This window comes from Macaca nemestrina, chromosome 20, assembly GCF_043159975.1.
Source record: "Macaca nemestrina isolate mMacNem1 chromosome 20, mMacNem.hap1, whole genome shotgun sequence".
Classification (NCBI taxonomy): Eukaryota; Metazoa; Chordata; class Mammalia; order Primates; family Cercopithecidae; genus Macaca; species Macaca nemestrina.
The window spans coordinates 15,796,392-15,819,937 of record NC_092144.1 but is presented as its reverse complement, the minus strand read 5'-3'; the positions used below and the strand labels follow the sequence as shown (position 1 = coordinate 15,819,937).

The window sequence follows — 23,546 nt, the reverse complement described above, 5'->3', positions numbered from 1 at the left end:
TCGGTGTCAGCCGCCGCCAGCCAACAGGAATCTAGTTAGGGGGTGCCCATGTACCCCTGGTAGAGGCCCTGATATTTAGCCCACGCACAGACGCCGACGCTGCAAAGCCCTCCGCGCTCCTGCTCGCCTGTTCCGCTCGAGTTCTGGCTCCCGGTCACTGGGACCGCCCACGTCTCAGGTGGTACAGCTTGGATGCAGGTCTCCGTCCCCTTCTTCCGCTTCCGGCCTCGGCTCCGCCCTCGCCGGAAGCGCATCTACAGCGGACTGGGTCTGCACTCGAGACGTGGTGGCTGGCGCGTCGGCCGGCGCCGTGGGATGACGCACAGAGGCAGCGACCAATGGGAAACGGCTTAGGCCGGAGCGCCCGCCCCCGCCCAGCCCCGCCCCCGCCCGGCGTCGGGCCGTCGGACGGGCGGGAAGGGGCGGCCGCTGGGGCAGGATGGCGGCGGCTGCGGTGGGCGCGGGCCCTGGCGCGGGGGGCCCGGGCGCAGCAAGCAGCAGTAGCGGGGCGCGCGAGGGCGCTCGGGTGGCGGCGCTGTGCCTGTTGTGGTACGCGCTGAGCGCGGGCGGCAACGTGGTCAACAAAGTGATCCTGAGCGCCTTCCCGTTCCCGGTGACCGTGTCGCTGTGCCACATCCTAGCTCTGTGCGCTGGGCTCCCGCCACTGCTGCGCGCCTGGCGCGTGCCCCCCGCGCCGCCCGTCTCGGGCCCCGGACCCAGTCCGCATCCGTCGTCCGGCCCGCTGCTGCCGCCGCGCTTCTACCCGCGCTACGTGCTGCCGCTCGCCTTCGGCAAGTACTTCGCGTCCGTGTCAGCGCACGTCAGCATCTGGAAGGTGCCGGTGTCTTATGCACACACCGGTAGGTTCCGCGCCCGGCCTAGGGGGCGGCGGCCAGGGCGCGCAGCTTGGGTCTTGGGCGCATGGAAAGGAGTGCGCCGCCCGGGGCGCGTCCTGCCGGACTGAGAAGTCAGCAGAGGGGCTACCAAGGCTTTTGGTAGGGGAGGGACACGCACAGGATTCTTAGGGAGAAAAGGGGCTGAGAAGAGAGCTGGGAGGTAAGCAAGACAGACCACAACTGCCGTGGTGGGAGGAAGCCCTACCGACAGAGAAGGGGTGAAGAGGTCTGAGGGGCTGCCAAGCCCTCCCATCCAGCCGTGGAGGTGGAACAGGTTGGGCCCTGGAACACAGGCAGCCCCCTGAGTGCCCTTCCCTCTCTTTGCAGTCAAGGCCACCATGCCCATCTGGGTGGTCCTCCTGTCCCGGATCATTATGAAGGAGAAGCAGAGCACCAAGGTAACCCCGGGCAGGGACTCTGGGCAGGTGGGAGCTCCAGGGGGTTCCTCCCTGTTGCCAACTGGTGACGTGGTCAGGATCCTGGTCTGCAGGCTGCCTGGCTTCCTGTCAAATAGGGAAGTCAGTGTAGAGGCCTCCAGTGGCCTTTTACTACTCAAGTTCTAGAATCACGCTGTGAGCAATGGTGTGTGGAGTATGTGTACCTCTGTGATCTCTGCTGTGTGGTCTTAGGAACACTGTTGTCCCTTTCAGATACAATTTTCCTCCCATACCCTACCTGGGTTTGCTGGTAGGTAATGGGTTGGTCACATTTTGGCCGTACACCCCATGTGTGGCCTTTCCAGTGGGACTAGGGACGGATCAGAACGCTGTGGGATAGGTTTACACTTTTTTTGAGACGGAGTTTTACTCTGTTGCCCATCCTGGAGTGTAGTGACACAATCTCAGCTCACTGCAACCTCTGCCTCCTAGGTTCAAGCAATTATCCTGCCTCAGCCACCCGAGTAGCTGGGACTACAGACATGCAACACCACACCTGGCTAATTTTTTTTTTTTTTTGTATTTTTAATAGAGACAGGGTTTCACTATGTTGCCAGGCTCGTCTCAAACTCCTGACCTCAAGTGATCAGTCTGCCTCAGCCTCCCAAAGTGCTGGGATTACAGACGTGAGCCACTGCACTTGGCTAGATTTTCACTTCTTTACAAGAGAGAGCTGTCAGGGGACCTCTGGGATCCGAAGCCAGATACGATCAAAGGAGTTTGATCTTGGCAAAATCCAGCAAAGTCTTAGAAATTAAAACAGCCAGAAGTTGTGATGGTCTGGGAACAGAAGCGAAAGCAGCACACAGGACTCGGGGCTGCATAAGGAGGATGCTTTGGGCGCAGTCCAAATTCGGTTCAAGATGCCAAACCAGGGTATTTCCTGGCTTGGGGCAAGAATAGCCATGGCTTTAGCCAGAGACAGCTTTGTCCGGTATCCTCAAGTGGAAGTTGGGTGCCTGTCGTCCCAGCTGGAATCCATTTCATGCTGGACACCGTGCCTCTTTTCCAAGTGGTTGGTTTCTGGCATCTTGTGTTTTATGTAACTCAGAGAGGCAGTGCCCTGGATCAGCTTATAGAAATTGGGCCACCTATGGCTGATTTTTTTTTTTTTTTTTTTTTTTAATTCCCGCCTGTCTTTGTCCCAGCAAGACCTGTGTGTGCTCTGCAGTCTCGCTCCCCCAGGGTGATGTCAGACTGTGACTTGGCTCCTGGGAAGTCAAAGTTTTCCCAGAGGTGTGTAGCTGCATCACCGGATATCATCGTGTTTATCAGGTTTCCCCGTTGTACGGGACATTGTACCCAGCTTGGGCAAGGAGCCGGAAACTTCACACAGTGAGGAAAGACTGGGAATTGACCCGGTTAGACAGCCAGACTAATTATAATGACATCATAACTTTTGGAACCTGCCCTGCAAGGCAGATAAGGCTGGTAGTCATCATTCCTGATCTCAGGTTTTCCTGAGATGGACTGAGAGGGGAGAATCATGTGCCTGAGGGCCACAGCCCGGTATTGGGGAAGCTGGAATTCAGGTCCACAGCCCCCACTCTGCCCTCCTTGTGGCATGACCACTCCGTCCTAAGATCTCCACCTCTCCTACCTCTCCTTAAGAGTGTTTGTTTGTTTGTTTGTTTGTTTTTCTGAGACAGAGTCTCGCTCTGTTGCCCAGGTTGGAGGGCAGTGGTGGGATCTCAGCTCACTGCAAGCTCCGCCTCCTGGGTTCAAGCAACTCTTGCCTCAGCCTCCTGAGTGGCCGGGATTGCAGGCGCTTACCATCACTCCTGGCTAATTTTTGTGTTTTCAACAGAGACAGGGTTTCATCATGTTGGTCAGGCTGGTCTCAAACTCCTGACTTCAAGTGATCTGCCCTCCTCGGCCTCCCAAAGTGAAGAGTGTTCTTGGTAGGACAGGGTTGAGCCAAGAGTCAGAAGAGCTGGACGTGCGGGAATGGATCCCGGTGGATCCTGGCAGTTGGGAGTCGTTTAGCCCCACATGCCAGACCTTGTTGAAGGTTTTCTGTCACTATGTTTGCTACTCGTTCATTCAGCTAGCGGCTATTGAGTGCCTACTGTGTGCTAGGCACCAGGATAAAACAGCGAACAAGGACCTGCCCTAAGGTTGTACACTAATGGAACTGGATGATGTAACAGAGTCGGTGGAGAGGCCGGGCGCGGTGGCCCACGCCTGTAATCCCAGCACTTTTGGAGGCCGAAGTGGGCAGATCACGAGGTCAAGAGATCAAGACCATGCTGGCCAACATGGTAAAACCCATCTCTACTAAAAATACAAAAATTAGCCGGGCATGGTGGTAGGCACCTGTAGTCCCAGCTGCTCGGAAAGCTGAGGCAGGAGAATCACTTGAACCTAGGAGGCAGAGGTTGCAGTGAGCCAGAGATTGTACCACTGCACTCCAGCCTGATGACACAGTGAGACTCCGTCTCAAAAAAAAAAAAGAGTGGGTGGAGAGCTCTCTGCTGGGGAAGCCCAGGCAGTGGCCCTGGGAACACAGCACAGAAGCCTCCCAAGGTGGAGGTGGGTTGGAGAAAGCTTTCCTTGTGAAGGCAGGAGGTCAGCGGGAGGAGAAGGCATCAGTGGAGTGTCCCAGCCAGGAGTAACCATACTGGAAGAGCCTGAAGTAAGAGGGAATGGGAGCTGGGCGCGGTGGCTCACACCTGTAATCCCAGTACTTTGGGAGTCCGAGGTGGATGGATCCTGTGGGTCAGGACTACAAGACTAACCTGGCCAACATGGCGAAATCCTACCTCTACTAAAAGTACAAAAAAAATTGGCCAGGCATGGTGGCACATGCCTGTAATCCCAGCTACTGGGGAGTCTGAGGCAGGAGAATTGCTTGAACCCAGGAAGCGGAGGTTGCAGTGAGCCAAGATCGTGCCACTACACTCTAGCCTGGGTGACAGAGTGAGAGTCAGTCTCAAAAAAACTATTTTTTAAAAAGAGGGAAGGGGGAGCCTTACAGAGGATCAGGGCTTCAGACCCTGGTGTGTCAGTGGCAGCTGAATAGATCTGTGGAGTTAGGACCAGCCCTGGGCTGTGGCCCTAAGCAGAGGCTCTTAATGAGGGTGACCGTATGGGAATAGGGCTACCCACAAATAAGCCCTGCCTCTGGCGCTCTAATAACCACCTGCTCCGAGCCACCCCCCGGAGCATCACTGGCACAGCAAACACCATTTTCAAAGTGTTAGGTAGTATCCCTTTGCTGAGGGAGGAGAGAGGCCTTTCCCTGGGCCTCTGTAGTGGGCGGCCCAGCTCTAGTCTGGCCTGTGGGCAATTCTTGATGGCCTCTTCCTGCAGGTGTACTTGTCACTCATCCCCATCATCAGCGGCGTCCTGCTGGCCACCGTCACCGAGTTGTCTTTCGACATGTGGGGGCTCGTCAGCGCCCTCGCCGCCACGCTGTGCTTCTCGCTTCAGAACATTTTCTCCAAAAAGGTATTTGGGTACCATCAGCGGACGTGCATGGGGTTTCAGGGGTGTGCGGGCAGCAAGCTGGTGGCATTGGAAAAACAGGCTGAGTCGAAATTTCTTTGCTATTGGAGCAGAAAAATCTTGATTGCCATCTGCTGATTTTCTGTTTGTCATTTTGCTTTTTAAATCGTTTTGATTTTTTGGCCGGGTGCAGTGACTCACACCTATAATCCCAGCACTTTGGGAGGCCAAGGCGGGCGGTTCACTTGAGGCCAGGAGTTCAACAGCAGCCTGACCAACATGGCAAAACCCCATCTCTACTAAAAACACAAAAATTAGCCAGGCATTGTGGCATGCACCTGTAATCCCAGCTACTCCAGACACTGAGGCACAAGAATTGCTTGAACCCAGGAAGCAGGGGTTGCAGTGAGCTAAGATTGCACCACTGCACTCCAACCTGGGCAAGAGTGAGTCTCCATCTCAAAAAAAAAAAAAAAAATTCTGTTATAAAGTTAATGTGCTCAATAAGAAAAAAATAGAGAAAAGCTCTTTTACTGAGACCAGAGCTCACTGTCGCCCAGGCTGGAGTGCAGTGGCACAATCATAGCATACTGCAGCCTCAATCTTCGAGGCTCAAGTGATCCTCACACCTCAGCCTCGCAAAGCACTGGGATTACAGGCATTAGCCACCAGGCCTAGCTGAAAAGTTCAATTTAAAACAAAATTTCAAAACTTGTTGAAGCCTAGTGCAGTGGCTTACATCTATAATCCCAGCACTTTGGGAGGCCAAGACAGGAGGATCACTTGAGACCAGGAGTTTGAGACCAGCCGGGCAATACAAATAGTGAGACCCTGTCTCAAAAAAAAAAAAAAAAAAAAAATTATTGCTCTTAACTCCTGTGATAATCACACACTTTTCAGGTACCATGGTTAATGCAGTTTCCGTATTGGAAATACCAGTTATTTCTAACTTTTCATTGTAATGTAGATACAATTATGTGTGTGATGTTTTCCTGTCTCAGTTATTTCATTATGATAGGCTTACAGTTCTCAGGTTAGAGGGTATGAAACGTTTATCACTCTTTTTTTTTTTTTTTTTTTTTTTTTTTGCGACAGAGTCTCGCTCTGTCGTCCAGGCTGGAGTGCAGTGGCATGATCTCGGCTCACTGCAAGCTCCGCCGCCCGGGTTCACGCCATTCTCCTGCCTCAGCCTCCCGAGTAGCTGGGACTACAGGCGCCCGCCACCTCGCCCGGCTAGTTTTTTTGTATTTTTTTAGTAGAGACGGGGTTTCACTGTGTTAGCCAGGATGGTTTCGATCTCCTGACCTCGTGATCCGTCCGTCTCGGCCTCCCAAAGTGCTGGGATTACAGGCTTAAGCCACCGCGCCCGGCCTATCACTCTTAATATAATTTGTCTGGTCGTATTCTAGAAAGGTTATACCAATTTTGCCTCAAACCAGTGGAATTTCAGAGTGCCTACTTCACTTTGTCCTCACCAGCACTGACTGTTACTGCTTTATTTTTGTTTTCTTTTCTCAGTCGTTTATGCGTGGAACATGGTGCTTGTTTCAGGCCTGTGCTGTGTATGTCCTCACAAATGCACTTGCAGGTTTGGTGTTCAAGCTCAGATGTCGGGGTTAATGTCCAGCCACTGTGTTTGGGGCCTGAGTCACTGGAGCCCTTTTTGCCACTTATAGTTTTAATCACCCTCTAAAGAGGCTTTCCTTTTCCAGGTCTTGCGAGATTCACGGATCCACCATCTCCGGCTGCTCAACATCCTGGGCTGCCACGCCGTCTTCTTTATGATCCCCACCTGGGTTCTGGTGGACCTCTCGGCTTTCCTGGTCAGCAGCGACTTGGTGAGTTGGACAGCACCAAGAACACGCCATTTTCTTGGCTAGTTCCAAAATAGGTGCTTTGCTGAGGAGCTGTAGCTGCATGTTAACATTGGGGTGTTTTTTGGGCACCTGACAGCCAGCCCTTTCAGCCGTCAGCCCTCTGTAATGACTCACAGTGGCGGTGCACACCGTCGAGGAAGTGGGTTTCCGTGCGTTTCCTTCTCTGGTGTGCTTGATCCCAGGTGCTGATAGCTGCTGTGTGGGCGCCAGTAGCATCAGGGAAGAGAAGGTGACCCTTTCATGTCCTGACAGTATGGTCCAGAGAGCACACTGACTTTTTATTTTTCCTCATTTTTTAATGTAAATGGTTTTTTTTAGAGACAGAACCTTGCTCTGTTGCCAGGACTGGAGTGCAGTGGTACAATCATGACTCACTGCAGCCTTGACCTTAACCCGGGGCTCAAGCGATCCTCCCACCTCAGCCCCCCAAGTAACTGGGACTACAGGCGAGTACCACCATGCCTGGCTCATTTTTTTTACTGTTTTTGGAGAGACAGGGTCTCACTGTGTTGCCCAGTTTGGTCCTGAACTCCTGGTCTTAAGAGATCTGCCTCGGCCTCCCAAAGTGCTGGGAGTACAGATGTGAGCCGCTGTGCCTTGCCAGCCCTGGAACTTTGAAAACTGTGCGCTGGCCAAAAAAAAAAAAGAAAAAAAAGGTCGAGCACGGTGGCTCACGCCTGTAATTCCAGCACTTTGGGAGCCCGAGGCGGGTGGATCTCATATGAGGTCAGGAGTTTGAGACCAGCCTGGCCAATATGGTGACACCCCATCTCTACCAAAAATACAAAAATTGGCCGGACATGGTGGCTCGCACCTGTAGTCCCAGCTACTCGGGAGGCTGAGGCAGAAGAATCACTTGAACCCAGGATGTGGCAGTTATAGTGAGCTGAGATGGTGCCACTGCCCTTCATCCTGGGTGACAGAGCGAGACTCTGTCTCAAAAAATAAATAAATAAGAAAGAGAAAAGAAAATTGTGCGCTGCCTAGGTGTGGTGGCTCACGCCTATAATCCCAGCACTTTGGGAGGCGAAGGTATGTGAATCACTTGAGGTCAGGAGTTCGAGACCAGCCTGACCAATATGGTGAAAACCCGTCTCTACTAAAAATACAACATTAGCCAGGCATGGTGGCGCACACCTGTAATCCCAGCCACTTGGGAGGCTGAGGTGGGAGAATTGCTTGAACCCGGGAGGCAGAGATTGCAACTGCAGTTGCACCACTGCAATCCAGCCTGGGCCGCAAGAGTGAAACTCCATCTCAAAAAAAAAAAAAAGAAAAGAAAAGAAAAAAGGGAAAGGAAAAAGAAAAGAAGACAAGACAGGGCCGGGCGCGGTGGCTCAAGCCTGTAATCCCAGCACTTTGGGAGGCCGAGACGGGCGGATCACGAGGTCAGGAGATCGAGACCATCCTGGCTAACACGGTGAAACCCCGTCTCTACTAAAAATACAAAAAAACTAGCCGGGCGAGGTGGCGGGCGCCTGTAGTCCCAGCTACTCCGGAGGCTGAGGCAGGAGAATGGCGTAAACCCGGGAGGCGGAGCTTGCAGTGAGCTGAGATCCGGCCACTGTACTCCAGCCCGGGCTACAGAGCAAGACTCCGTCTCAAAAAAAAAAAAAAAAAAAAAAAAAAAAAAAAAAAAAGAAGACAAGACAGGACAGGACAACTGCGTGCAGCTCAGTTCCTCCCTGGTCTCTATTTCCATTTACTCCACGTTGAATCTTTCTGCCACCTACAGGGTCTGCCTTCAGAGAATGTGTTACAAATGAATGCAGGTGCCTGCAGTGAGGAGGAGGCCAGTGTGATTCTTCCAGACTCGAGTTAGAAAGGAAAAGTAAATATTTATTGAGGTCTTAATGTGGTCTAGCTGGATTTGTGACATTTCTTATCTTTAATCCTTGGCTCCACCTGCTGAAGTAGTGGATATTACCTCTGTTTTCCCAGTCAGTAAACCATGGCTCACTTTTCTCACTTTCCTTTCACATTGATGAGCTGTAATTCCTCTATGAAGAACTTTCCATCTGCCAGGACTAGTTTGTTACCTTGAAGTATGGTACGAGAAAGGCAGTTTAATGCTTAACTGTTCCTTTTGATGACTGATTTTCAGGATAGAGAGTTGGAGCTTACTCCAAATGTTGACCAGAGTTGAGGGTTTGTTTGGGGGTAGGGAAGGGGTTCTCTTTTTTTCTCCAGCATCATTGTGAACTTTATGTATTTGTCAGTTGCATGAATTACTTGTTTTCCTAGTCAAATTGTCCTGTCTTGGCCAGGCGCAGTGGCTGAAGCCTGTAATCTCAGCACTTTGGGAGGCCGAGGTGGGCAGATCACTTGAGGTCAGGAGTTCAAGACCAGCCTGGCCAACCTGGTGAAACCCCATCTCTACAGAAAATACAAAAATTAGCCAGGCATGGTGGCGCCTGCCTGTAATCCCAGCTACTCCGGAAGCTGAGGCAGGAGAATCGCTTGAACCTGGAAGGCGGAGGTTGCGGTGAGCCGAGATTGCGTTACCATACTCCAGCCTGGGCGACAGGGCAAGGCTCCATCTTAAAAAAAAAAAAAAAAAAAAAAAAAGAAAAGAAAATGAAAAAAAATTGTCCTGTCTTAGCCACTGGAGCCCTTCTGATTGGTTCCCTGCCCTTATAGCCCTGTGGGTGAGCATTTATCGCCCAGCAGGATGCCTGCCTTCACCTTGTGTACTTCCCATCCCAGAGCTGCAGTCAGCCCCTCCTTCAGGGCTCCAGGTGCCGTTAGTGGGGAGCAGTGTTTAAAGACACGATCCAGGCGCCGTGGGTGTTTTTTGCTGCTGGGTCATCGTTGTTCAGCCTTTGCTGTGAAAAATTAGGAAGTACATACCTGGGGCAGCAGCAAAGAGTTCCTAGCAGTTAGTTTCACTTTCAGTTGAATAGTCCAGATCTTTGCCGTGTTGAATTTCGTATTTAGTTCTTGTTGCTGGTATGCTTGGTTCCTCTCCTCGTTTTCTTAGTTGCTTATTCTACCCCAGTTATTCACTGATGTTATTCTACTGTATACTCACTCATATAATTGCTTCAGAGTGAACATTCCCATGGCACAACCGGAACTAGAGTGCTGAGAGAAGGTTAGTATTTCTTTGCAGGCCGGGTGCAGTGGGTCACACCTGGAATCCCAGCACTGTCGGAGACCGAGGTGGGTGGATCCCTTGAGGCCAGGAGTTCGCAACCAGCCTGGCCAACATGGGGAAACCTCATCTCTAGAAAAAATATAAAAATTAGCCGGCATGGTGGCGTACACCTACAATCCTAGCTACTAGATAGGCAGCGCTTGCAGTGAGCCGAGATCACGACATTGCGCTCCAACCCGGGTGACACAGCGAGACTATGTCTCATAAAAATGAAAAAAAATGAAGAAGTCTGGCCATGATTCCTGTCCCGTCCACCCTGTCCCCTCCCCGACCATGGATAACATTTCTTAGGCTCCTGGTTCACCTGTTCCATATTTTTGCAAATACAAGCAAATTTGCATGTATAATCACCCTCTGTCCTTCTTACACACAGAGTAACTTTTTATTTTATTATTTTATTTTATTTTATTTTTTGAGCCAGAGTTTCGCTCGCAATGGTGTGATCTCGGCTCACTGCAGCCTCCGCCTCCCGGATTCAAGCAATTCTCCTGCCTCAGCCTCCCGAGTAGCTGGGACTACAGACAGCCACCACCACGCCTAGCTAATTTTTTTTGTATTTTTAGTAGAGACGGGGTTTCACCATTTTGGCCAGGCTGGTCTCGAACTCCTGACGTTAGGTGATCCACCCACTTCGGCCCCCCAAAGTACTGGAATTAGAGGCGTGAGCGACCATGCCCAGCCCAAAAAGTAGCTTTTTAAATATACAGGGCAGGCACAGTGCCTCACACCTGTGATCCCAGTATTTTGGAAGGCAGAGGCAGGCAGATTGCTTTAGCCTCAGGAGTTTGAGACCAGCCTGGGCAACATGGCAAAACCCCATCTCTATGTAAAACAAAACCAAAAATTCACCCGGCATAGTGGCACATGCCTGTAGTCCCAGCTACTTGGGAGCCTGAGATGGGAAGATCACTTGAGCCCAGGAAGGTCAAAGCTGCAGTGAGCCATGATTGAGCCACTGCACCCCAGCCAGCATGACAGAGCCAGGCCCTGTCTCAAAAATAAATATTAATGGACAGTCATCTGTCCATATCTGTGGGTTCTATACTAGTGGATTCAACCAACTGCGAATTGAGAATATATGGTAGAAAAACAATTACAATACTACAATAAAGAATAATACATATTTTTAAATAATACAGTATAACAATTATTTGTATAGCATTTGCATTAGGTATTATAAGTAATCTAGCGATGATTTCAAGTAAATGGGAGGATGTGCATGGATTACATGCAAATACTGAACTATTTTATAAAAGGGACTTGAACATCTATAGATGTTGGGATCCACAGGGGTACCTAGAACCAGTCCTCCGTGGATACTGAAGGGGAGCTGAACTCTTCCGCGCTTTGTTCATTTCATCTCATCGTCCTGGAGAGCTCTTCATAACGACACAGAAGGCCTTTCTCATTTCTTGTAGGGCTGTGTAATATTGTCAGTGGGTGTCCCACCGGTTCCTCTGCTGTTGTGTGTTACAGCTCATTAGGGTATGTATGTGTCCACACATGGACAGGAACATACAGGCTTTTGCTGTGGTCTTTTGTCTTTGCTTTTCTTGCACTCAGGACTTTTTGTGTTGTTATTGTTGTTCTAGTGATTATCTTTTGTTGTTGTTGTAATACATTGAGTAACCTCCTTTTTTTTAGTTGAGGCTATGTATGTTTTGTTTGTGGTGTTTTGTTTTGTTTTCTTTTTGTAGAGACAGGGTCTCCCACTGTTGCCCAGGTCGGTCTTGAACTCCTGGCCTCAAGCCTTCCTCCCACCTTGGCCTCTCAAAGTGCTGGGATTACAGCTGTGAGCCACCACACCTGGCCCATATGTTTTGTAACATGAGCATGACCTTGTGTATTTTAATAGCAGCCCTAGGCACACACCGTATTCACTAATGTTGCAGTCTGAAGATGGGGTTCCCACATGTCTGGGTTCCCTCTTTGTCTTGCATCTTCCATGTAGACTACACAGATGGCAGGTTAGTCAGCGTCGTCGCAGGCCCGTGCTGCAGAACAGGCGGGAGGAGGATGAAATGGGAGAATGTCAGCTGGTATCTGCTGCTCTCCCGTCTACCAAGAATCAAAGGCTGGAGTGGGCAGTTCCCAGAGATGCCTGGCCCAGTTGCCAGATGGCTTGGCAAAAGACAGGCGGGGATTCCTAGACTCTGGAGCAGGCGGCCTGGTTTCAAAACTTGGACAGAATGCACGAAACAGCTACTTGAGAACCAAGAAGTAAATGGTAGCCCGCAGATGGCCGCGGGGAAGGACCAGAATTCAAGGTGCCTTGGAGCCAGCGGTGAGTTCATCATTCTTGTTCCTCCTGCGTCTTCAGCCTGGATACGAGGCAGCTCAGAAGGTAGATGCAGGCCCTGAATGAGAACAGAGATGTTCTCTGTTTGGAGTTTGGAGAGTGGGAAAGGAGACTCCTAACCCTCAGAGAGAATGGAGGAAATCCCCTATTAGGCTTTTTCCTTTTTTTTTTTTTTTTTTTTTTTGAGTTGGAGTCTTGATCTGTTACCCAGGCTGGAGTGCGGTGGCGCGATCTCAGCTCGCTGCAACCTCTGCCTCCAGGGTTCAAGAGATTGTCCTGCTCCAGCCTCCCATATAGCTGGGATTACAGGCACGTGCCATCACGCCCAGCTAATTTTTATGTATTTTTTTTTTCTTTTCTTTTCTTTTTTTTTTTTTTTTTTTAGTAGAGATGGGTTTCACCATGTTGACCAGGCTGGTCTTGAACTCCTGACCTCAGGTGATCTGCCCACCTCAACTCCCAAAGAGATAGGATTACAGGCGCTAGCCACCACACCTGGATGCCTGTTAGACTTTTTCTCATTTTTGTTGTTTTTTTCAGTTTTGTTTTGTTTTGTTTTGAGATGGAGTCTCGCTCTGTCACCCAGACTGGAGTGCAGTGGTATAATCTTAGCTTACTGTAACCTCCACCTCCCAGGTTCAAGCGATTCTCCCACCTCAGCTTCCTGAGTAGCTGGAATTGTAGGCACGCACCACCACTCCCAGCTAATTTTTTTATTTTTAGTAGAGATGAGGTTTTACCATGTTGGCCAGCCTGGTCTCGAACTCCTGACCTCAGATCATCTCCCCACCTCAGCCTCCCAAAGTGCTGGGATTACAGGCGCCAGCTGGCACGCCCAGCTGTCTGTTAGGTTTTTTGTGTGTTTTCTTTTTTGCCTTCATCTCTTGTGTCCCAGGCCCCCAACAATCCTCTGTCAGCAGCAGCAGTTTCCACAGCCACCTAAAACCCTGAGAGAGGGGACCCTTCCTCTGCAGTTTTAGGAAACTTGGTCCTCGGAGCATGGGAAGAGCCCTTCTGCAGCTTGTTCTTGCTCCGTACTGTCACTGCTTGACCCTCAAATGGGGCTGTAATCACAGGAAGTAAACAGCCAAGTGCGGTGATTAAACCCCAGCTTTCTGGCTGGAGGGCCATGAAAGGGAGGGACTAGGAAACTGGAAAGTACTCAGGAGATCGTGTGGAGGGAGGAGCTGAGGACAGCGACCTCATAAAGTCGCTGACAGAATCCCAGGCTCGCCCCGAGCGTCACACGTTGTGAGGATCAGATCCTAAACTGCATACCAAAGACTGAGAACAGAACTGTGGGAGAGACCACCGCTCAGCTTTCAGACTGACCACGGGCAGCACAGACTCAGGACAGAGCCAAATACCACTGGAAAGGCTTTGAAAACATAACTGACATTGGAACCACGACCCCACAGAAGGCTGGTCAAGCCTGCAGCCTGAACCCAGCATCATCAATTGCCTGCTAAAAAAAACATCAACATTCTTCATAGGATGTGAATAAGACCCGGACTTTTATAATATGCTCAATGCCCGGGATTCCAGCCAAAATTACATAGTTTATGAAGAACCAGGAAATTCCAGGTGGTTGGGAAAAGACAACACGGGCCAACAGTACAATGACAAAGATGTTGGGATTATCAGACAAAGACTTTAAAGCAGTGATTATCCCAGCTGCTCAGGAGGCGGAGACAGGAGAATCACTTGAACCCGGGAGGCAGAGGTTGCAGTGAGCTGAGATTGCACCATTGCACTCCAACCAGGGTGACAAGAGCAAATCTCCATCTCAAAAAAAAAAAAGAGAGAAGAAACTTTAGTACATGGAATGTTACATACAGTGGAACATTACTCAGCAGTGAAAAGGTGCCAACTCTTGTCCCTCACAACCTGGATGAATGGCAGATATGCTACCCTGAGTGAAAGCAGCCTGTCTCTGAAAGTTCCGAGCCATGTGATTCTAGTTCTGTGACAATGTCCCAAGGACACACGGATCATGACAGAAAACATGGATGGTTGCCAGGTGTAGGAGGAGGGGGTTAGGACAAAAGAGAAGCCCCCCAGGAGTGTCCTAATCCCCGATGGTCGTGGTGGTTCCATGAATTGATGCATTTGTTAAAATGCCTGGAATTGTGCACCGCGTGGACACATCAGTCCATCTTATTAATGTATCTTTTTTTGTTTTAAGCCAGATTGGTTGGGTTCCTTTCCCGGAAGACAGATACCTATGCAAGCAGGAAGAAAATAGCTTGGAAGTCCTAACCCAATCACCTTAGGGAGCGACCCTGGGAAAACAGGCTGGCCCACCCTGGAGGCATCCTGGTGGGCTCGTATATATTACAGGGGCTATTCCTCCAGTGAGGTTGCCTGCAGAAGCTGCAGGGTGTATGGCACAGGTAAATGGACTTGCATTTGGGAGTTCGAGTCTTGACTTGGTTGACATTGAGCTGGTCGCCTAAACGTGTCTTCCTTGCGTTGGAGAGGACCATGGGATCCTTCTCTCTTGGAGTGCAGTGGAGATGGAGTCAGGCGGACATCCTGCAGCTCCAGCGGGGCCGCCAACCAGTCGCCCTGGGCTGAGCCAGCTCTGTCCTACTGTGGCCAAGGTCAGCGTGGCCTGGAAATTGGCCTACAGGGCGGTGCCTACGTGATTCTCACCTGTCTGCCTGTCCTGGGACCAGCCTAGATTCTTTGGGGGGTTCCATGACCCTGATGTCTCCTAGTTGTGACTTCTTGATTTCTGGATCCCTTATTCAGAATGGCCTCGTTTTGTTCAGGGTCAGATGGTAAAGTTTTGTGGGATTTTTTTGAGACAGTGTCTTACACTGTTGCCTAGGCTGGAGTGCTGTGGCACCACCGTATTTCACTGCAATCTTGAACTCCTGGGCTCAAGCGGTCCTCCCACCTCAGCCTCCCAAGTAGCTGGGACTACAGGTGTGCACCACCATGCCTGGCTAATTTTTTATTTTTCTGTAGAGACAGGGTCTCATTGTGTTGCCCAGGCTGCCCTCAAATGATTTTCCTTCCTTAGCCTCCCAGAGTGCTAGGATTACAGGCGTGAGCCATCACGCCCAACCTAAACTGTTTTTTGTTTGTTTGTTTGTTTTTTGAGACGGAGTTTCACTCATGTTATCCAAGCTGGAGTACAATGGTGCAATCTCAGCTCACTGGACCTTCCGCCTCCCAGGTTTAAGGGATTCTCCTGCTGCAGCCTACTGAGTAGCTGGAATTAACAGGCATGCGCCACCACACCTGACTAATTTTGTATTTTTAGTAGAGACACAGTTTTACCATGTTGGTCAGGCTGGTCTCGAACTTCTGACCTCAGGTGATCCACTCACCTCGGCCTCCCAAAGTGCTGGGATTACAGACGTGAGCCACTGCACCTGGCCTCAACTGTTGATGATAACATCACCTCTTGTGTTTGTTTAGCTTGAGATTCTTGTAAAGCACCTCCAAAGCTATGATTCTGTTTCATCCTCACAGCAATGGGTGCAGATCTGTGGCTTTCATATTACCGGGTACTTCGCAGGCTCAGGGCCACCTTCCCAGGACCTCCCACCCTGTAGAATGCATTGTGGCCAGCAAGCAGACCGCTGCTTTGCTAAACCCAGAGTTCCTGGCTGTTCACGGCCAGGGAAGGCTTTGGCTTACGTCTTGCTTGGTACCCTTTGGGGACCTGGTTTCACCTGTTTCCTTGGCAGGAGATGGCGGGTGATTTCCCGTGCTGTGTGGTGTCATGAGGTGCTGAGGTCATGGACCTAAAGCACCTGGTGTCTCTTGGTGACATGCCTGGGCTGGCTGCCTGTGGACCATGAGGCTCCACACGAGCCCCTCCGCATCCCTTCCCCTAACCCTGCCAGGTAGATACAGGGAGGCGGGGTCACTGCCGCCCACTGAAGTGCTGTCTTTGCCTTGCGGTCTCTGCAGACCTACGTCTACCAGTGGCCCTGGACACTCCTGCTCCTGGCTGTCAGCGGCTTCTGTAACTTTGCCCAGAATGTCATCGCCTTCAGCATCCTCAACCTCGTCAGCCCCCTGAGCTACTCGGTAGCCAATGCCACCAAGAGAATCATGGTCATCACGGTGTCCCTGATCATGCTGCGCAACCCAGTCACCAGCACCAACGTCCTGGGCATGATGACCGCCATCCTGGGGGTCTTCCTCTATAACAAGGTGAGAGTTGGGGAAGGCTGGGCAGGGAAGGAAGCCGGCCCCTCAGCACCCAGGAAGTCAGAAAAGGAAGGGCCTCCCGGGCGCTGGAGGCTGGGGCTGTAGGTCGAAGCTTTGCCACTGACTGGTTTATGATTTTGGTGTAGCCCCATCCCACCCTGGCTTCCTTTTTCCTGCATAGGCAACCTGAGGTCCTCCAGTCACTCCGGCTGCGTCTCAGCTGGAGATTTCCATCCCTCCTCTCAAAGGCTCTGTTTAGTGCAGTGTTAAGTACATGGGATGGCAAAGAGACAACAGAGAGGGCTTGCCTTCCTTTTTTTTTTTTTTTTTGAGACGGAGTCTCACTCTGTTACCCAGACTGGATTGCAGTGGCGCTCCATCCCAGCTCACTGCAACCTCCACCTCCTGGGTTCAAGCAATTCTCCTGCCTCAGCCTCCTGAGTAGGTGGGACTACAGGCGCCTGCCACCACACCCGGCTAGTTTTTGTGTTTTTAGTAGAGATGGGGTTTCACCATGTTGGCCAGGCCAGTCTCTAACTCCTGACCTCAGGTGATCCACCCGCCTTGGCCTCCCAAAGTGTTGGGATTACAGGCGTGAGCCACCGCACCTGACCTCTTCATTTGTTTCTTAACACATGTAGATATGGGGTCTCTCTGTTTTGCCCCAGTCTGGTCTCCAACTCCTGGTCTCAAGTGATCCTCCCGCCTGGGCCTCCCAAAGCACTGGGATTACAGACGTGAGCCACTGTGCCTGGCCAAGGACTTTCCTCCTGAGTCTGTCCACACATTGTGGTCTGGTCCATTCATGTCTGCTTTCCTTACTCAAGCCCTGTGACTTATGCTGGCCCCAGAGGTTAACTGACTTTTTTTTTTTTTTGAGACAGCGTCTTGTTCTGTCTCCCAGGCTAGAGTGCAGTGGTATGATCCCAGCTCACTGCAACCTCCTCCACCTGGGTTCAAGCAATTCTCATGCCTCAGAACTCCTGAATAGCTGGGACTACAGCATGCGCCACCACACCCGGTTAATTTTTTGTATTTTTAGTAGAGACGGGGTTTTGCCATGCTGCTCAGGCTGGTCTCAAACTCCTGAGCTCAGGTGATCCTCCTGCCTCGGCCTCCCAAAGTGCTGAGATTACAGGTGTGAGCCACCACGACCAGCCATTTGATTGACTGTGAATTATGAGCTCTTCCTTATGTCCTGTTTCATTGCTCTCTTTCTGGCACAGACCAAGTACGATGCAAACCAGCAAGCCAGGAAGCACCTCCTCCCCGTCACCACAGCAGACCTGAGCAGCAAGGAGCGTCACCGGAGCCCACTGGAGAAGCCCCACAACGGCCTCCTCTTCCCTCAGCACGGGGACTATCAGTATGGCCGCAACAACATCTTAACAGACCACTTCCAGTACAGCCGGCAGAGCTACCCAAACTCATACAGTTTGAACCGCTATGATGTGTAGAGTCCAGAGGACAGGATCAGACTGTTCTGTGACTCCTTCCCCGGCTCCCACAGCAGTATCAGAAACTTCTGACAATCAGTGAATGTACAACCCAGCCGAGGGGACAGTGCATAAGTCTCCATCAGAAGACCTGGGGTTCCTGGCCTCCCGTGAGCCGCAGGAGGATCTGTTGCCTGCAGTGCAGACGGCCGTGAGCTCTGGGCAAACCTAAACAGAGACCGGTGTCTCATGCTCTTTCATTCTGGAGTCTGGCATCTGAGGGCCGTGTCCCTGTGGAGATCTTGGCCACGTTGGACCTTTCCATGTGGAATTATTCCCCAAGCAGTGTAGCTCAGAGCACTTGTGTCTGCGTTCCAGATTAACATTCAGGACCCTGTGTGAAAAGCTGGGGTCACTGTGGCTGTAGACCATGAGCTGGCAGTGGGGGTGTCCAGGGCAGTGCTTGAGAACGTCAGACTGGCTACTTTAATTCCCTGGCGCAGATACGCATAGGACCAACAGGGTCACCAAGCAGACAGGGAGCCTGCGAGAATCATTCAAAACATCCCCAGCCACAGAGATGGATCCAGTTTCCTGGTCATCCCTTTAGCAGTTTGCAAGTTCCTGGCAAATGTTCCAAAGCAAAAAGCGGTTGCAGTTAGCATCCAGTTCCTGCCGCCTGGTGCTGTGCCCTGCACGTCAGGGTTGGCATCCACCCAGATCCAGATGGAAGGGAAACGGCTGGCTCTCCTCCGCCTCTTCTTCCCTCGACAGAGCAGGGTGCTTCTCTCGGGGTGGTGAGAAGGATCTTCGGGAAATCATGTTCAGTATTTCAAGCTCTGTTTCTGTGGCACTTATCTTTTGAGAGAGTCTTCACCTCTTCTGTGATGACTTGGTAGGTTGTTTGGTAGAGAGAGCTTGATTTTCTGAGGCTCTTGCATTTTTCTAGGGAATATTTTGTAGTTGTGTGTGTCTGTTTTTGCCTTGCTCCCCATTATGGGATGCATTAGGACTGGCTTATGGATTGAAAACCGTTTTGTTTCTAAAAGTTTAAAAACAAAGTTCCCCGGCCAGGCGCGGTGGCTCACACCTGTAATCCCAGCACTTTGGGAGGCCAAGATGGGCGGATCACGAGGTCAGGAGTTCGAGACCAGCCTGGCCAACATAGTGAAACCCCGTCTCTACTAAAAATACAAACATTAGCCGGGTGTGGTGCTGTGCGCCTGTAGTCCCAGCTACTCAGGCTGTTGAGGCGGGCAAATCGCTTGAACCTGGGAGGCGGAGGTTGTGGTGAGCCGAGACTGCACTCCAGCCTGGGTAACAGCGAGACTCCATCTCAAAAAAAAAAAAGTTCCCACTGGTGATGCCTGTGTGACACATTTTGGTATTTAGTAGGAAATAATGTGTTTTGAAGCTTCAGGAGAAGCTTCAAAATTGTCACAATTGCTGAAAACAGAATGAATCATGAACATTATCTCAATAGTAATAGACAAGACCACAGTGTTTTGGTTCCCTGACCTGTTTTTGTGTTTATGTTAGGATCTGAATCATGTTCTGGGTAAGGGGACGAGGAGCTAACACTGCGCTAAGATTTGGTTTGCCGGCCGGGCGCGGTGGCTCAAGCCTGTAATCCCAGCACTTTGGGAGGCCGAGACGGGCGGATCACGAGGTCAGGAGATCGAGACCATCCTGGCTAACACAGTGAAACCCCGTCTCTACTAAAAATACAAAAACTTAGCCAGGCGAGGTGGCAGGCGCCTGTAGTCCCAGCTACTCGGGAGGCTGAGGCAGGAGAATGGCGTGAACCCGGGAGGCGGAGCTTGCAGTGAGCTGAGATCCGGCCACTGCACTCCAGCCTGGGTGACAGAGCGAGACTCCGTCTCAAAAAAAAAAAAAAAAAAAAAAAAAAAAAGATTTGGTTTGCCAAATCAGATTCTTTGGTCAAGAGTCAGTCTGGGGCCAGACGTGGTGGCTCCTGCCTGTCAGCACTTTGGGAGGCTGAGGTCGGCGGATTACTAGAGTTTGAGACCAGCCTGGCCAACGTGGTGAAACCCCGTCTCTATTAAAAATACAAAAATTAGCCAGGCATCATGGCACCCACCTGTAATGCCAGCTACTTGGGAGGCTGGGGCAGGAGCATCACTTGAGCCCAGGAGGTGCATGTTTCAGTGAGCTGAGATCACACCACAGCACTCCAGCCTTGGTGACAGAGTGAGAGTCTGTCTCAAAAAAAAAAAAAAAAACAATCAGTTGGGTCTTGGCAGAAATCAACATAAGGAATATGACAAGACCCCAGTAGGTAACCCTGAGTGCTCAGGTCTGAGCTGTGGTCTGTCTTTTACAGCTTCTTGCAAGGACCGTGCCCTCATGGAGGGGACCACGGCTTGGCCTGTGTGGGGCCTTAGGTGATGGCTGCCTTCTTTCTTCTTCACACCCAGCTTCTTGCTGGCACTTGAGGGGAGAGAGCAGCAAATGAGAGGTTCACCTTTTATCTCCCAGCGAGTGAAATGTTTTCCCCGTTCAGAGAGGAAGTAACATCGCTTATGCTTGACTCCTGTTCTTTCTGTTTTTCTTTCATTTGGAATTCTGTATTTAAGATGTTGTGTCAGCTGACACATGAGACCCTCCTGGACCACCCTGCTTGGTGGTGAGTTTCCGCACCACCGGCCTCAGAAGTGTCCCTCTTCCTTCGTCTCTTGTTCGCTTGCTTTGTATATACTTTGGTCCCAAAGCTGAGACAATTGCTGTGTAAGACGTGAAGGCTGTTATTTGTCAGAGGAACTTGCCGCGTGCCTTCACCGAAGGCAGTCAAGTCTGCAGTTGGATTTTTCTCACTGGTGAATGACAGGAAACAGGGATCATTCTGCACTGCAGAGAGAGATTACGGGAGTTGTCTGTGATTATAGTACCTGAATCTTTGAACATGTCATCGAACTCCAAAATTAATTTGACCTCCATTCAGGCTTCATGAAATCGCTGATGTTGCTGAAATTTGTATATTATTTTCCTTTTCCAATGCAAGATCTGCTGGTGAGGGGAAATGACTGTTTGGTTTTATTATGGTTTATAAATTAATAAATGGGCTATTTAATTCTGTATATAAATTTACAGCAAGTACGTACACTGGAATGAATGAGGCAGTCACATTACACCAAATCAGCAGATCAAAAGACAAATATTTCTGAGACTTGGAGGTCCACTTTCCCTGCCGCACCCCCCACCTCCCCCCACGAGATGAATTCTTGCTCTGTTGCCCAGGCTGGAGTGCAGTGGCGCAATCTCAACTCACTACAACCTCCATCCTCCGGGTTGAAGTGATTCTCGTGCTTCAGCCTCCCGTGTAGCTGGGATTACAGGCATGCACCACCACACCTGGCTAATTTTTTGTATTTTTAGGAGAGGCAGGGTTTCACCGTGTTGGCCAGGCCGGTCTCGAACTCCTGGCCTCAAATGATCTGTCCGCCGTGGCCTCCCAAAGTGCTAGGATGACAGGCATGAGCCACCTTGCCCAGCCAGACTGACATTGACCTCTGGAAGGCCGGTTTCCCAGCCAGTGCCCGCACCACATGCCCCACTCACATGCTTTCATCTGCAGGCCTGCCTTCCTGTCAGCCTCCTCGCTGCTGGGCTCTGCGGTAGGGAATTTCCTTTACCCATCCAAGGTGTGGTCTGGCTGGTAACACTGACTCCAACCCAGCTCCTTCATTTTACAGAAGGAGGCATTTCTGAATCATGTTTGTTCACTATGGCGAGACTCACAGGAGAATTTTTAACCACCTTATTTTAAGTCATTCATTCTAGGAACAGTTAAGCCCCAATCACAAAGGGGTCAAGCCACATCCGTTCAAGTGAGGAAGCACTTGCAGTTTCTGAATTTTGCTGTGTATTTGTCCTACGTCACCCAACAGGCCCTTTGCTATAGGTGGGACGTTACCAGACCCCAATACCTTAAGGTCTCACAGCCTGAAGGACACAGAACATTAAGTTATTAAAAGACCTGAAAATATTATAACTTTTTTTTCAATTGTCACCTGTTTTCAAGACTTAAATGCTATAGACTTTTCTTCGGGAATGACGTGTGTATTCATCACTGGCATTTACCAAAAATAAATGGTTTCCAGGGAATCAAAATTGGTCCCGATTTGTCAGCAAGGGTCTCTTTTTGAGTGACCCTGTGTTCAGTGTGCCCAGCAACAAAATGTAGGAGGAGGAGAAAGAGCAAGCCAGCTTGGCTGTCACGTCTGGACTTACTGCAACCTTTGTTTTTTCTCCTGAGCCAAAAATAAGGACGTGCGATTTGTGAATCGATTAGATGATACAATGAAAATAGGAGCACAGCTAAATTAATGACGTGACTTTATTGAACAGAATAACATGGGAAGTCCAGGAACGTTGTGGCAGCTGTGCTTATGAAACTTTTTTTTGGTATGTTTGTTTCATGTTTTTTGAGACAGGATGTCATTCTGTCGCCCAGGCTGGAGTGCAGTGACGCAATCCCGGCTCTCAGCAGCCGCAACCTCCCAGACTCAACGGTTCTTTCCACCTCAGCCTCCCAAGTAGTTGCAATACAGGCACGTGCCACCAAACCTGGCTAATTTTTGTATCTTTTGTAAAGATGGAGTTTCACCTTGTTGCCCAGGCTAGTCTCAAACGTTTGGGCTCAAGCGATCTGGCCTGTTATGTTTTTGTTTTAAGAGACAGGGTCTCACTTTATTGCCCAAGCTGGACTGCAGTGGCACAGCCATAGCTTACTGCAGCATCAAACCCCTAAACTCAAGTCAGTCCCCTGCCTCAGCCTCCCAAGTAGCTGAGACAGGTGCACACTACCACACCCAGCTAATTTTTAAAATATTTTTAGAGATGGGGCTCTACGGTGCCCAGGCTGGTCTGGAACTCCTGGGCTGAAGTGATCCACCTGCCTTGGCCTCCCAAAGTACTGGGATTACAGGTGTGAGCCACCGTGCCCAGCCTGAAGCCATTTTTGTGTATTGACAGCCAAGACTGTACCTGCGACATGCCCAGCTCAGTGGTGAGCTTTTCACACACGATACCTTTGTGAGCTTTATTAACCTTGTTTTTCAGGTGAAAATGAGGCCTAACGGGGTCAAGTCACTCATCTGGGATTACACAGCTGCTTAAATCTGGCTCCAGAACCCATTTTTCCCCATTACTCAAACCATCCCCAGCAAAGGATTTCTTTCAAACAGAAAGGGTTTGAGTTTCTGCTGAAACTATTGCCCATGTCCTTTTCATTCATAATCTTTTTGTTTAGTGATTTACTAAGCACCTACTGTGTCAAGCAGCAGGAAACAGATATGTAAGCCTCCTACCCTCAAAGCACTCAGCCTACATGACAGGTATGTAACTAAGGAGCACATGGGAACTACTTAGAAATGCTAAGACGGGGATGGAGGACTGGGGAGGCGGCAGGGCTCATGCCTGCAATCCCAGCATTTTGGGAGGCCAAGGTGGGCGGGTCACCTGAGGTCAGGAGTGCAAAACCAGCCTGGCCAACATAGTGAAAGCCTGTCTCGACTAAAAATGCAAAAACTAGCCAGGCGTGGTGGCACGCTCCTGTAATACTAGCTACTTGGGAGGCTGAGGCAGGAGAATCGCTTGAACCTGGGAGGCAGAGGTTGCAGTGAGCCGAGATCGCACCACTGCACTCCAGCCTGAGCGACAGAGCGAGACCCTGTCTCAATAAAACCCCACAAAACTGTAGTTACCATCTGACCCTGACCACAGTGAGACCATTCCAATGAAGGGGTCAGAGTCAAGAAATCACAACCAGCAGACATCTGGGCCACAGAACCCCCTCAGTGCACCT

General features: G+C 50.6%; 1 protein-coding gene across 1 annotated transcript; it reads left to right on the top strand.

Moving 5' to 3' along the window:
• Window positions 1-408: 408 nt before the first annotated feature.
• Window positions 409-21,850, top strand: LOC105492688 (solute carrier family 35 member E1). Its single transcript, XM_011759960.3, has 6 exons — window positions 409-860; window positions 1,224-1,294; window positions 4,646-4,783; window positions 6,493-6,618; window positions 16,041-16,286; window positions 17,510-21,850. The coding sequence occupies exons 1-6, from the start codon at window positions 440-442 to the stop codon at window positions 17,738-17,740; spliced, it is 1,233 nt and encodes a 410-aa protein (XP_011758262.2). The 5' UTR covers window positions 409-439; the 3' UTR covers window positions 17,741-21,850.
• The last annotated feature ends 1,696 nt before the right edge of the window (window positions 21,851-23,546 follow it).

Coding starts and splice junctions, on each gene's coding strand:
- LOC105492688 (XM_011759960.3), top strand. CDS start 440: ATGGCGGCGGCTGCGGTGGGCGCGGGCCCTGGCGCGGGGGGCCCGGGC. Junction 861..1,223: donor GGTGTCTTATGCACACACCG/GTAGGTTCCGCG, acceptor CTCTCTTTGCAG/TCAAGGCCACCATGCCCATC. Junction 1,295..4,645: donor AGGAGAAGCAGAGCACCAAG/GTAACCCCGGGC, acceptor CTCTTCCTGCAG/GTGTACTTGTCACTCATCCC.